This window comes from Octopus sinensis, linkage group LG4 (assembly GCF_006345805.1).
Source record: "Octopus sinensis linkage group LG4, ASM634580v1, whole genome shotgun sequence".
Classification (NCBI taxonomy): Eukaryota; Metazoa; Mollusca; class Cephalopoda; order Octopoda; family Octopodidae; genus Octopus; species Octopus sinensis.
In genome coordinates this window covers 75,769,440-75,782,450 of record NC_043000.1, presented here as the reverse complement: position 1 = coordinate 75,782,450, position 13,011 = coordinate 75,769,440, and the positions used below count along the sequence as shown (strand labels likewise).

The 13,011-nt window shown below is 33.2% G+C and overlaps 1 protein-coding gene across 5 annotated transcripts in view; it reads left to right on the top strand.

Moving 5' to 3' along the window:
* The window catches only part of LOC115211105 (ras-related GTP-binding protein C), a 91,112-nt gene that overhangs the window by 35,959 nt on the left and 42,142 nt on the right, over positions 1-13,011 (top strand). Inside the window, exon 1 of one of the 5 annotated variants that reach the window (XM_029780006.2) lies at positions 10,384-10,434. The exons of 3 other annotated variants lie outside the window; for them this stretch is intronic. In XM_029780006.2, the coding sequence (XP_029635866.1) occupies positions 10,399-10,434 (36 nt within the window). In that variant the 5' untranslated portion in view covers positions 10,384-10,398. Of the gene's footprint in view, positions 1-10,383; positions 10,435-12,695; positions 12,717-13,011 lie in introns of those variants that run through there. One more of the 5 variants, XM_029780008.2, reaches the window with a different exon arrangement.

Here is a 13,011-nt window from a genome sequence, read left to right as displayed (position 1 = left end):
GTATGTGCGCACGCACGCAGCTGTATATGCATGCACTATCACTATGACCCGGTGTTGCCGGGTTATAGTGCTAGTGTGTATATAAAGGTAGACTATGACGCATGTGTACAAACAGCCATGCTACATGGCAGTGAAACATGGGCCATGACTGCTGAGGACATGAATTATTTATTCTTATACATATACAATTTTCAATTTTCTCTGGTAAGGATTGTGTGTGAGGGGATAGTTTTTAAACTTGATATTTTAGAATAAATGAATTCATTCATAGAATCTGATGGCAGGTGTATCATCATGAAAAGAAACTTACCCAGTTTGACTCAAGAACCTGCAACAATCACAACGCTGAAATATTGGAACTTGCTAAACATATATTCAAATCCAGAAAAGCACCACTAGCTAACAAGCACTAAGAATACTTTGAACAAGAACTTTGGAGTACCATTAAAAACATCAGGTTTAAAAACCATTCCCTCAGACATAATCCTTACCAGAGAAAATCAGAAATGGTATTTTAACACATTCAGATAAAACTAGAAACATATACAATATTGACCCCATCATATACCACAAACTCATACGTAGAGAGATCACAAAAAGATATAAGGTAGTACCTAATACCACACTAAAAAAGATAAACCTAGAAGCCAGAAATATTATGCTAGATTTTAATTTAGGTGATAAAATGTAATCTTTTACTCCGATTAGACCACACGTAACAATTAAGGACCACAAAGAAAACTTCCCTAGCAAAACACTAATATGTCCCAACAAATCTGACATACATTATTTACATTCGACGGATATTTGTCCTCATCTTGTTTGTTGTTAACATGTTTCGGCTGATATACCCTCCAGCCTTCTTCAGGTGTCTTGGTGAAATAGCAAACTTTTCTTCCGTAGTGATGTTCCTTAGTGCTATCAAAAGACTACAGAGTGACAATTCCATCATACTTCCAGTGGACAAGGGAAATGCTACAGTGGTGATGAACAAGTCTGACTGCTCTGCAAAAGTTGACAAGTTTTATAAGTAATGGTAGCTACAGCAAAGTAAAGAAAGACCCTACTTTGAAAACAGAGAGGAAGTTGTCACAGATCTTGATCAAGAACAAGGATCACTTTACACCAATGAAATACAGACAATTGACTCAACACCACAGTAAACTACTACACATGTACAGTCTTCCTAAGATTCATAAGGATGAAGGATAAGACCTTTAGTGAGCTGTAGAGGTTCAGCATGTCATCCACTGAGCTGCTTCCTTGTGGATATAATCAGTCCATTAGCAGGAAAGTCAACATCGTACGTGAAGAATTCCACCCACTTCACAGAATTGATCAAGGATACTCCCATTGAATCCAACTGGATGGTGAGTCTAGATGTGATAAGCCTGTTCACCAAAGTCCCAACTGGTGAAGTACTATCAGTGATACAAGAAAAACTAGTGACAGACACCCATCTAAAAGAACGCATTAGTATATCAATAAGAAACTTGATGGAAATGTTGACCTTCTGTCTAGAAACTACCTATTTTAGTATGGACACTGATATATATTGAAAAGAGGAGGGTTTAGCTATGGGTTCACCATTATCATCGGTAATAACCAATATATACATGGAATACTTTGAGAATGTGGCTTTAGGATCAACACCACTAAAACCAATACTATGGCTACGATATGTTGATGACACCTTTATACTCTGGCCCCACCAGGAAGATGTCCAAGTGCTGTTAGATCATGTGAACTCAATAAAGCCATCCATACAGTTCACAATGGAAAAGGAAAAAGACAATCAGCTGGCATTCCTGGACGTATTAATAACAAGCACCAAGTATGGCTTCCAGACATCCATATACCGCAAGCTGACCTTTACTGGACGATACCTCAAATTCAATTCCCACCATCCATACAGTGTAAAGAGAGGGATTGCTCAGTGCCTAAAACATCGGGCAAAGAATATAAGTAGCGATCGTGATTCACACCACAAAGAAATGATCAAGCTCAATAACGATCTGTTAAACAACAACTACCCCAAAAGCATACTATCCACTCCAATTATGAAGAGAGAGGATGAAGCCAATAAACGGTCTACAGTCTGTCTACTTTATGTGAAAGGCCTCTCCAAAAGATACAAACAATATGCGGCCCATATGACATCAGGACTTCGCAAATATCTCCTTCTGGTGAAACCACCAATAGAAGAGAATATGACCAAAGACTGCGTGTACTCCATCCCATGCAGCTGTGGTAGGTTATACAAACGCAAAACATGCCGCCCCCTCAAAATAAGGGTAGACGAACTTCGCAAAGCTGTGACACAAGGAGATATTGATAAATTGGGTATAGCTGATCATGTATGGAAAAATGGAGACCACCTCCCCCTGTGGGATGAAGTTAAAATAATAGACAGAGAACCCCTGGAAAATACAAAAACTAAAGGAAGCAGCACATGCTAGGACACAACAACCTCCTAAGCAGACTGAGTGCAGATATGAGCAGCATATAGGAACTGGTAATAAGGAAGGATAGAAAAATATTAGATTTATAAGCCCTAAAATTCACTCCATAATTGCCCATAGGCATATGGCATAGTGGTTAAGAGTGCGGGCTACTAACCCCAAGATTCCGAGTTTGATTCCAAGCAGTGACCTGAACAATAATAATAATAATAATAATAATAATAATGGTAACAACAACATCAAAAAATACCTTATGAATGAGAACCCAGGTTCGAAATTTCCCCAAGGCTGAAGGGTATATCAGCCGAAATGTGTTAACAACAAACAAGATGAGGACAAATATGCGTCAAATGTAAATAAGGTACATAATTCCTCATCTCAACTGTAAAATCTGACATAAGTAAAGTTAGTAAAATAATTTTAAATAAATATCTACAACACTTAAAAATATAGTCAAACTGGAACTATGGAAGAACACACAAGGTGCACTGGATTTATTCTCCAATATACAGATAGAAAATAGATATAACCAAAAATTCATATGCATCTATAGACCCTATTGTCCTTAATAGTGCTCACATTTTTGCAAAGAGATACACTAACCTAAGTATGAGGGAGGTAAACGTGATACTCACTGCCCTTAAGACCGTTATCGAATTTGATAACAAATCATGGGCGAGGACCTCTTTGATATTACCATGGGATCGCCAGACTCAGCAGAAGTGACAGACCTGGTAGGTCAGTATATCTTGGATAATATAAGTAGAGAATTTCCTGAATTAACCAAAGGTCTCGCAGAAACGTTTGCGCGCCGAGCGAAATGCTTAGCGGTATTTTGTCTGCCGTTACGTTCTGAGTTCAAATTCCGCCAAGGTCGACTTTGCCATTCATCCTTTCGGGGTTGATAAATTAAGTACCAGTTACGCACTGGGGTCGATGTAATCGACTTAATCCGTTTGTCTGTCCTTGTTTGTCACCTCTATGTTTAGCCCCTTGTGGGCAGTAAAGAAATATATATAGAGATGACATACTATTCTTAGTTAAGAACCTTTCAAATAGACGCCTTGAAGTACTTAAAAAGCGATTACATAAATTCTGTAATAGGTTTGGCCTATCCATAATTATAGAAAATGAAAACTATTTACTCTTTTACTTGTTTCAGTCATGTGACTGTGGCCATGCTGGAGCACCGCCTTTAGTCGAGCAAATCAACCCCAGGACTTATTCTTTGTAAGCCTAGTACTTATTCTATCGGTCTCTTTTGCCGAACTGCGAAGTTTACGGGGACGTAAACACACCAGCATTGGTTGTCAAGCGATGTTGGGGGGACAAACAAGCATATACACACACATACATACATGTATATATATATATATATATATATACACACACACATATATACAATGGGCTTCTTTCAGTTTTCGTCTACCAAATCCACTCACAAGGCTTTGGTCAGCCTGAGGCTATAGTAAAAGACACTTGCCCAAGGTGCCACGCAGTGGGACTAAACCTGGAACCATGTGGTTTGTAAGCAACCTACTTACCACACAGCCACTCCTACGCCTATTCTTATAAACTATTTAGATGCAAATTGTAACTTAAATATCGGACTCCATGAGCCTTATGTAAAAGAAAACTCTACATTATATAAACAATTCTAGTAACCATCCCTTGCAAATAAAAAAAGCCCTCCTACTAAATATAAGTAAAAGAATTTCAGACTTCTCCTCTAATGAAAAGATCTTTAATAAACATAAAGAAAAATACAACATAGCACTAAAAAATGTTCTCCCCCAAAATATTAACTATATAGAGCAACTACCTCCAGCCCTCAAAATTTAGACAACTGTAACACTACCAAGGATAAATATAATAATAATAATAAAGAAATATTAAAAATAGAAGGTAACCTATAAATAATAATAGACATAATAACAAAAACAATAATAATAATAAAATCGTTAGTAATAATAGTAAAAATTATAACAATAATAGTATTGTTAAATATAAAAATAAAATAATAACTGAAATTACACGTAATATAAAAAAACCCTAATAAGGGAAATAATGAAATAGATTCTCTATGGTTAATCATCCTTTTTCCTATGCAAATTAAGAATAACACAGTAAAAACAATATTTAGATTAATTAACAAACATTTTACAAATGAAAAAAGCCAAATATTGGGGGATAATCAATAACAAAACAATAAGAATAGGATACAGTCTAACACATAACCTGGCTACCATCATCTCCTCAATTAACAATAGAAAACTGGACACCTTCTAAGTAGAAAAAATAACAGAATACAAACACAAATAATAATAATAATAACTATAATAATAATAATCATAATAATAGAAATTGCATGGTTGGTGATAACAATAATAATAACAGAATAATAATAATAATAATAATATTAATAATAGCAACAATGAAAATAATAAGTAAATTACCCTAACCAACAATAATAATAGTAATAATACTAACACTAATGATCACAATAGTAAAAGCAATAATAACATTATTAGTATCAATAATAGCCACAGTAAACCCCACACAGCCACATAGAACGTGATTGTAGAATAAGTAATAATTGTATATTTAATAATAGCTGCATTAGAAAGGAGGTAGTGTATCAATGTATAGTAAGTACAATATGACAGCAAGGTATATGTAGGAGCGACATAAAACATTATAAAACAGAGGCTGAATCACCATAAGTATACATTTAGAAACAGAAATAGGAGGAATTCTACATGGTTAAGTAACTCTATATGGGAACTTAAGAAGGGGGAATTAACTATAATTTAAATTGGAAAATACTAACAACAGCACCAGCGTACAGTACTAGAAATAGAAAATATAAGTTACGTATTAATGAAATTTTCTTTATAATTGGGTTTAAATTTCCGCTTTTTAACAGCTTTAAGGAACGTAACATTTCCTGTTTTCATAAAACTAGGTATACCTTTTCCAAATATCACTAGCACCTAGGATTCAAAACCCCTACTGACATAATAATAATAATTATTCGAGTTATTGTTGGTGTTCTACTGTATTATATAATAATATGATGGATATGCAGGTGTATAAAAGAGAGTATATATTGACTTAGCTATAATTATATACATGTATATATATATATATATATGTGTGTGTGTGTGTGTGTGTAAGTATATACTACTATTATTGTTACTTTTGTATTAATATATATGTATATATATAAACCACACACACACACACATGTGGGTTTGTGTGTTTATGTTTATGCTGGTACCTTTAGCAAATACACATTGACTAGCTTATTTATATTAAGTTGCACCCCACAAGTATACAAAGTAATAACATTATCTAGTACTACCCTTTAGACTTAATCATGATTTTTTTTATATATGCCTGTATATATATACATGTGTGTGTGTGTGTATGTATATAGATGCAGGCATTGATATGCAACCCCATTACAGAAACAATAAATAAATAAATTAATTGATTGAATAATGGGCCTGTTGGTTAATCACCTAAATATTTAAGTATGCTATTATTTTAATTCTAACTCTGTGATAACCCAGAATTACCTCCCTTCCATTAAGCAAAAAATTGGTGCTTATTTACATATTAACATAAACATTCTACTTATAACTTAACCTCCTCCCACTCCACTTAAATATAACATTAAAAGTAATTAAATGTTTTAAAGGACTGAATGACTGATTGGTTCATTAATTAACTCAACACTATTGCATAGAGCCTTGCATTTAATATATTTTATCAGATAAAATATTTTAAACATAGTTTTAGTGATAAATAATGACAACTTAGTAACATGCAGGTATATAAAATAGGGTAGATGAGGGTATATATTGAGTTAGTTCCTTAAGTAACTCAACACTGTTGCATAGAGCATTGCATTTGATGTATTTTATCAGATAATATATTTTAAACATAGTTTTAGCGATAAATAACAATTCAGTAAAACAACTTGTCCGGTCACTTTTGGTATACTGTCCCTTATTAGAATTTGGTTCAAATAACTTCCAACATATAATTTTACCCTTGTATTACCCATATGTTTTAGTAAATATACAAATGATTCCCCTAATTAGACAGATATGTGTATTATTATATAAGGTTTTAAAACTTTGTAGTAACTCATCTTTCGTATGCAGTCTATTAAAATCACATCCCCTTAGTAATATCACTTTAACCTAAAATACTAACATATCAATTCATCCACATTTTACTTATATATTTCTTAATTTAACATAATTTAAATTAATTTAATCTAATATAATAGAGTGAAGTCCTTATATTAATTTCTTTATTGAGTTTTACTATCCTATCTACTAATAGTTAACCCTGACATATTTTTATATTTCTATACATTCATATATTTTTACCTAGTTTGTTATTTATGTTATCGGTTATCCATTAACCAACCATAACAAAGTCATGGCATTTCCAAACAATTGATGACTAATTAGATTACGTGGCTGACCATAAGCCCTTTCCCAATTCCCGCAGGGTTTTAGCAACTCGATAACCAAAAAATAACAGAATATAATACAGTATCTCGATTAATACCTGGGAATTTACTACTAATATCACAAATATTAATATAAACTCTAATCTCCATATTGTGGACCTTAATCTCAAGCCCTCAATGGTAAACATATTGTATGTTTATGTGTTTGTTTATAATTATATGAAAAGAAAAATACATACCACTATAGTAACCACCCTTCTCAACACATAAAATATGTATGTGTCTATGTGTATGTTTGTATGTAAATATATATATATATATATATATGTGTGTGTGTACATATATATATATATTCCTCATTTATATACCTTTTCATTCCTGCAAAACCATACTACCCTCAAACTAGATTGCTTATTTAAATTCTACTATTATTTCTCTTTTTATACTTTCTCTAATAAGAATATTATAATACACCTAATTATAATAATAACTGATTCTGTTGTATGCATATACACACGTATATATATATATATGTATTTATATATGTATATATAGAAGTGTGTATATGTGTATGTATTCATATACATAACTTAACCCTATGAACTTTCTAAACTCCCTGACGAAGTACACCCAAGGACCTTAATTTTATCTACCAAATACTACAGTTCACTGAAGGGATGGAAGCAACATGTGGGGTACTCTGACCTGTTGGCTGAAACAGCTATAAGAAACTGTTCTACTTTCTATATTCTAATAATTACTGGTATTTTTATATATGTAAAATATAATCCGTTATACATGTATGTATTATATTGTAATTGTTTAAAATAAATAAATAGACATATGGGTGCAGGAGTCGCTGTGTGGTAAGTAGCTTGCTTACCAACCACATGGTTCCGGGTTCAGTTCCACTGTGTAGAACCTTGGGCAAGTGTCTTCTTCTATAGCCTCGGGCCGACCAAAGCCTTGTGAGTGGATTTTGTAGACAGAAACTGAAAGAAGCCCATCATGTATATGTATATATGTGTGTCTGTCTTTGTCCCCCTAACATCACTTGACAACCGATGCTGGTGTGTTTACGTCCCCGTAACTTAGCCTATGGTCAAAAGTCAATCCAGCTTATATTGCCTATAGATATTATGGTATATTATGGTTGTAGGCAATGTATTTACTTGACTATACGACGCATGATATACCCAATGTAATGTAAAATATTGTTCAATGTTGTTCTTTAATGTATTTTGCGCATGTGAATAGTATGTACGATTTGCTTATGTATATATATGTATGTTTATTTGTATATTTTTATATGTATATATATATATATATATGTATGTATTTTGGATATTTGTTTATTATTTATTTGTATATATTAGATAAGTGCAGCATGTTTTGTATATCAATATTATTATACTTTTCAAGTTAATTATATCGTCTGATGAGGCCTATGGTTCTTTTAATGTATAAGTATAATTTTTAATGCCTACAACCATAATATACTGACATCTATAGGCAATATAAGTTGGATTGACTTTTGACCATAGGCTGAAACAGCTGTAAGAAGTAGTTTATGAATTTCATTGATTTATAACTTTTAAAATATGTATTTGTATTATTTTTATTATTATATTACCTATTGATTTATATAATGTTTTGTTTGCTTTTGAAGTTCTCATTTGTATAATTAATAAATAATGTAAAATTGTAATATCCGTAAGTTGATGAACAAGATGAATTTGTTTCTCCATTTTCTTATTTGTATTATAAATTTACGGTACGAATATTTTTTACCTTCACCCATTTAATACAATAAATGAATCAATTGCATTGCAATTAAAAGCATTTATGTATTAAGAATTTTGGTACTTTACCAACAGTATATTGGATAATTTATATCCCATAGTGGATTACATTCATAACCCCTATCTTACTTTGTACTATATATATATATATATATTACAATTATGAGTATAATTATTAGGGTTTGGCAAAAAAATTTGCTTCACCACATACCGATCTTTAGAAATAGACCAAGTATGCGGATGGTGCAAAGTCCCTTCCAGATCCAGAGTTACGTGGTGGTGGAATAGTACGGTAGACAAAGCCATTAGAGCAAAGAAACAAGCCTGGAGGGATGGGGATAGCAGGAAATGGTACCAGGTAGCCGGAAGGGAGGCTGGGTGGCAGGTATACATAGCCAAGGGTGAAGCGGAAAAGAAGTTTGCCAATGTCCAGCGACATGTGGACCAAAAAACCGAGGTATTTCAGATTGCTAGACTGTGTGTGAGAGAAAATTGTGATGTCACAGGAGAGAAATGCGTCCGCATGGATGATGGTGCACTTGCTTTCAATGTTTTTGAAAAGAAAGAGGCTTGGAGAAGCCATTATGAAAGACTGCTGAATGTGGAGAATGTGTTTAACTCCATTTATTTATTTATCTATATTATACAAAACATTTCACCTAAACCTGGAGTTTCTACCTTTATAAGTAGGTTGTTACATCCTTGATACTTGTGTGGATTTTTGCTACCCAGTAACTGTTTGTTTATTTTTTTCTGTGTTATTTGTAAACACTGAAAAAAACACACACATTTATATACACACACACACACACACAAATATATATTAGATCGATCTTTGATCTCTGTCAGTTTTAGCTTTTCTTGTCCTCTAAACAATATTTTTACTGTGTCACACTGTTTATGTATAATGAATTCATTGTTTAGTTAATCTATATAATGTTTTCTTTGGTGTTCCTATATTTTATTCTTTCAGTTTTCTGTTGTGAGGGCTAAACTTTGAACTATTCATTGTTTTATTTCTTCACTTCATACTATTTAAATAATCTCAGTAGGAAATCTTATTGTGCAGTTATATTGAAATAATTCAAATCATTGCCTTCTATCTATCTGCCAAAGTCAGCAACAGAACTGTTAAACATTTTGAATTTGAATTTTATTTGGAAAAGCAAGAAATATTTATTCCTTGACACTTTTTGAGAATACCAAAAAATATTAATGCCCCAGAAACATCAGTCAAATATAGAGAGAATGGAATTCTTCTCTTATCTTCCTTGGATTGTCTGTAGTTATGTTCTCTATATCCAAACATCTGTTTCTATTTTGTATGAATGAAATTAACATTCACCTTTACTGCTTGAGATTTAGTCACACTATTTTGTTCCTGATGCCAAATCTGGTCTAACTGCTGAGGCAATGGGTGTTCTAATCACTGGCACTGATAGTAGAGGAGGAATCTGATTTTGCAAGTTGGTTTTAAAGGAACCATGGATATAATCCATCTCTAAGGAATTATGAGAGATTTGCTCCTGGGTTTATGCTGTTTTATTTCCAATAAGTTCTCTGTGTAAAAGTATCACTTTTTGACTTATTTTTGTAAATATTATTTTGGAGTTTAATTTTACCATCTGGAAGTTTTATCAAGATTATGGAACCTATTGAAAATTTATTTCTTCCTCATAATGTGAGTAGGCATTACTTTTACACTCCACTCTTAACTTTTACTCAAACACATCTGCATGTGCACACACATACATTATGCTAGGTGAAGTAGAGACAAATTGTTTTCAGATGTAGAGTATTTGGATGAATAAAGATGTCTTCAGTGCCATGTGACTTGTGGTTGTCTTCATCATCCTTTTATTGGTGTCCATCTCACCGTAACATTCCTACCACTACTCACATACCTTCCAACTTTTGAATAATCGACTGGCAACAATAATAGTATCCAATTGATAGCAGTGTCTGTAGTTATATATGTTGTATGTCAACACAGCCTTGTGTGTGGAGATTTTATGGTTCGAGTCAGTGTTTTGGGGGTAAAATGCCCATGAACTTGATGACCCTTCAATTAACTGTAACTGCATAGTGCTTCCTCCCACCTCGCTCCACCTTTTCATCATCTTGTGTGCAATCTTACATCCAAACATTTTTTTTTTCACAAAACAGTTCATTCCTGGTGCTATATTCTTTTACTTTGCATTTGTTGTGGATAATAGTTGATTGCTGTTGGATTTACCTGGAATTCAAGATATCTAGGAGATCATCAAGTGGAACTGAAGGTATCGTCATCATCATTTAGCATCTGTTGTCCATGCTGGCATGGTTTGGACAGTTTGACTAGGGCTGGCAAGTTGGAAGGCTGCACCAGACACCAGTCTGATTTGGCATGGTTTCTATGGCTGGATGCTCTTCCTAACGCCAAACACGCAAGGCAAAAAGGAATTGTAAAAGGATTACACTGGATATTAAACTTGATGTTTTAAAAGGGTTTAATGCAGGAGAGAAAACAAATCAACCTTATTGTCAAAACATTGAGTCTTTTAATGACTGCAGTGGGAACAATATGTGACAACAGTGGAGAAATTAGATCAAACGTTCAAGAAGTTACTCTGTTAATTTCTCAGACATGATTTTTTTTTTCATAGACTCAGGCCTTATTTTTTTTATAGGTGCTTAAAATAGGACAACTCTTGTGGTATATGGAAGGAGAACCAGAATAGACACAATCTGCAATAAGTTTATTTATTTCTTAAAAAAAATAATAGTGAAAAAATGCTGTTAGGGAATGTTTAAGATGTGCTGTCAGTTTGATACAGTGTACAATGTTGGAGAAACTATGCTTTTCTAGGAACTCATGCCTGCGAGATTTCTTGAAGAAAAATCAGCACTGAAATTTATAGCTTCCAATAATTATCTCATGCTTCTGGGAGGCAATACTGCTACTGCTAGAATATTAAAGCCCCCATCCCTCCTTGTATATCACTCCCAGAATCCAAGGGCTTTTATGGGTCAGGCAAAGTTTAATTTGCTTCTTATGTTACATTCAAATACAATGGCATTGATGACTAAGAGCCTTTTTAAAGAGTGGTTTACAAATATTTTTTGTCCTTTTATAGAAAGGTACAGCCAGACATTTTCAACTAAGCTTTAACAGCATATTGGGAACTTAAATGAACTTTCTGGATAATTGTGAGAGTAGAGTGTATCCTCAGGAATACCTCTTTGCTTCAGCCTATGAATCAAGGTGTGATAGCTTACTTCAAGGCATATTATGTGAGAAAAACTTTCGAACAATATATGGATGGAGATGATAAGGAAAGTAAACCTACAATTAGAGATTTCTAGAAGTTCAACATGATGAATGTTGTCGATAACATAGCTGAGTCATAGAATGAAGTGAAATCTTCAACTTTTTAATGGTGCTTGGGAAAATATATTGCCAGTCTTTATCCATGACTTTATAAGTGTTCCATAAGCTTAAAATCTACATTACATTTGGAAAGATATGACATTTACAAATGATGTATGGTTTGAAGGAGTTCTATAGGAGGGTGTAGTGAAGTGGCTTGTGTTCTATTGAGGAAGTTTATTAATGAGGAATTGATGCTGTTAGAATAAGAGCAAGCTGAGAGTACACAATTTCCGCCTACTCCACTTAAATTGACTGCAAAAAATATTGCTAAAGGTTTGGCATTTATAGAGGAATGGCTGCAAGTTTTTGCTAATAACAACCCTAATCCTGAACATAGTATAAAATCTACAAGAGGAGTTTACAATGAGCTCAGTTCCTACATCAAGCTCTACAAATAGATGATGTGCTATAAACATCAAACAATTCTTAAGTTCTTCACCCTTTAAGTCGATGATGATGAAATGTAAGACAGAAGATAGTGTTCTTTCACCCATCCAGTAACTCTCATTCCACTACCACCACTATTCCTCACACAGTAGCCAACTTTTATGGTAAGAACACATCCTATTATGATATGATTCTTATTCATTCCCTAATGTATTTCTCTTCAAATGTTTTTATGTATACTTGTACTGTGTGTTTTTAGAAATGGTTTTCGTGCATAAAAGGGGTTGTAAAGCTTGTTCTATTTTGTTGTTTTGAAAAAAAATCTGTCAGAGCACATTATTACTTAATTATATGAAAATCAGTAGGAAAATTAATTCACATTGCGATATGTTTTTCATGCCTAATGTAGAAGCTAGAAAGTTCTGGAGTGATATTTGGGATAAGCCAGTTAATCACGAG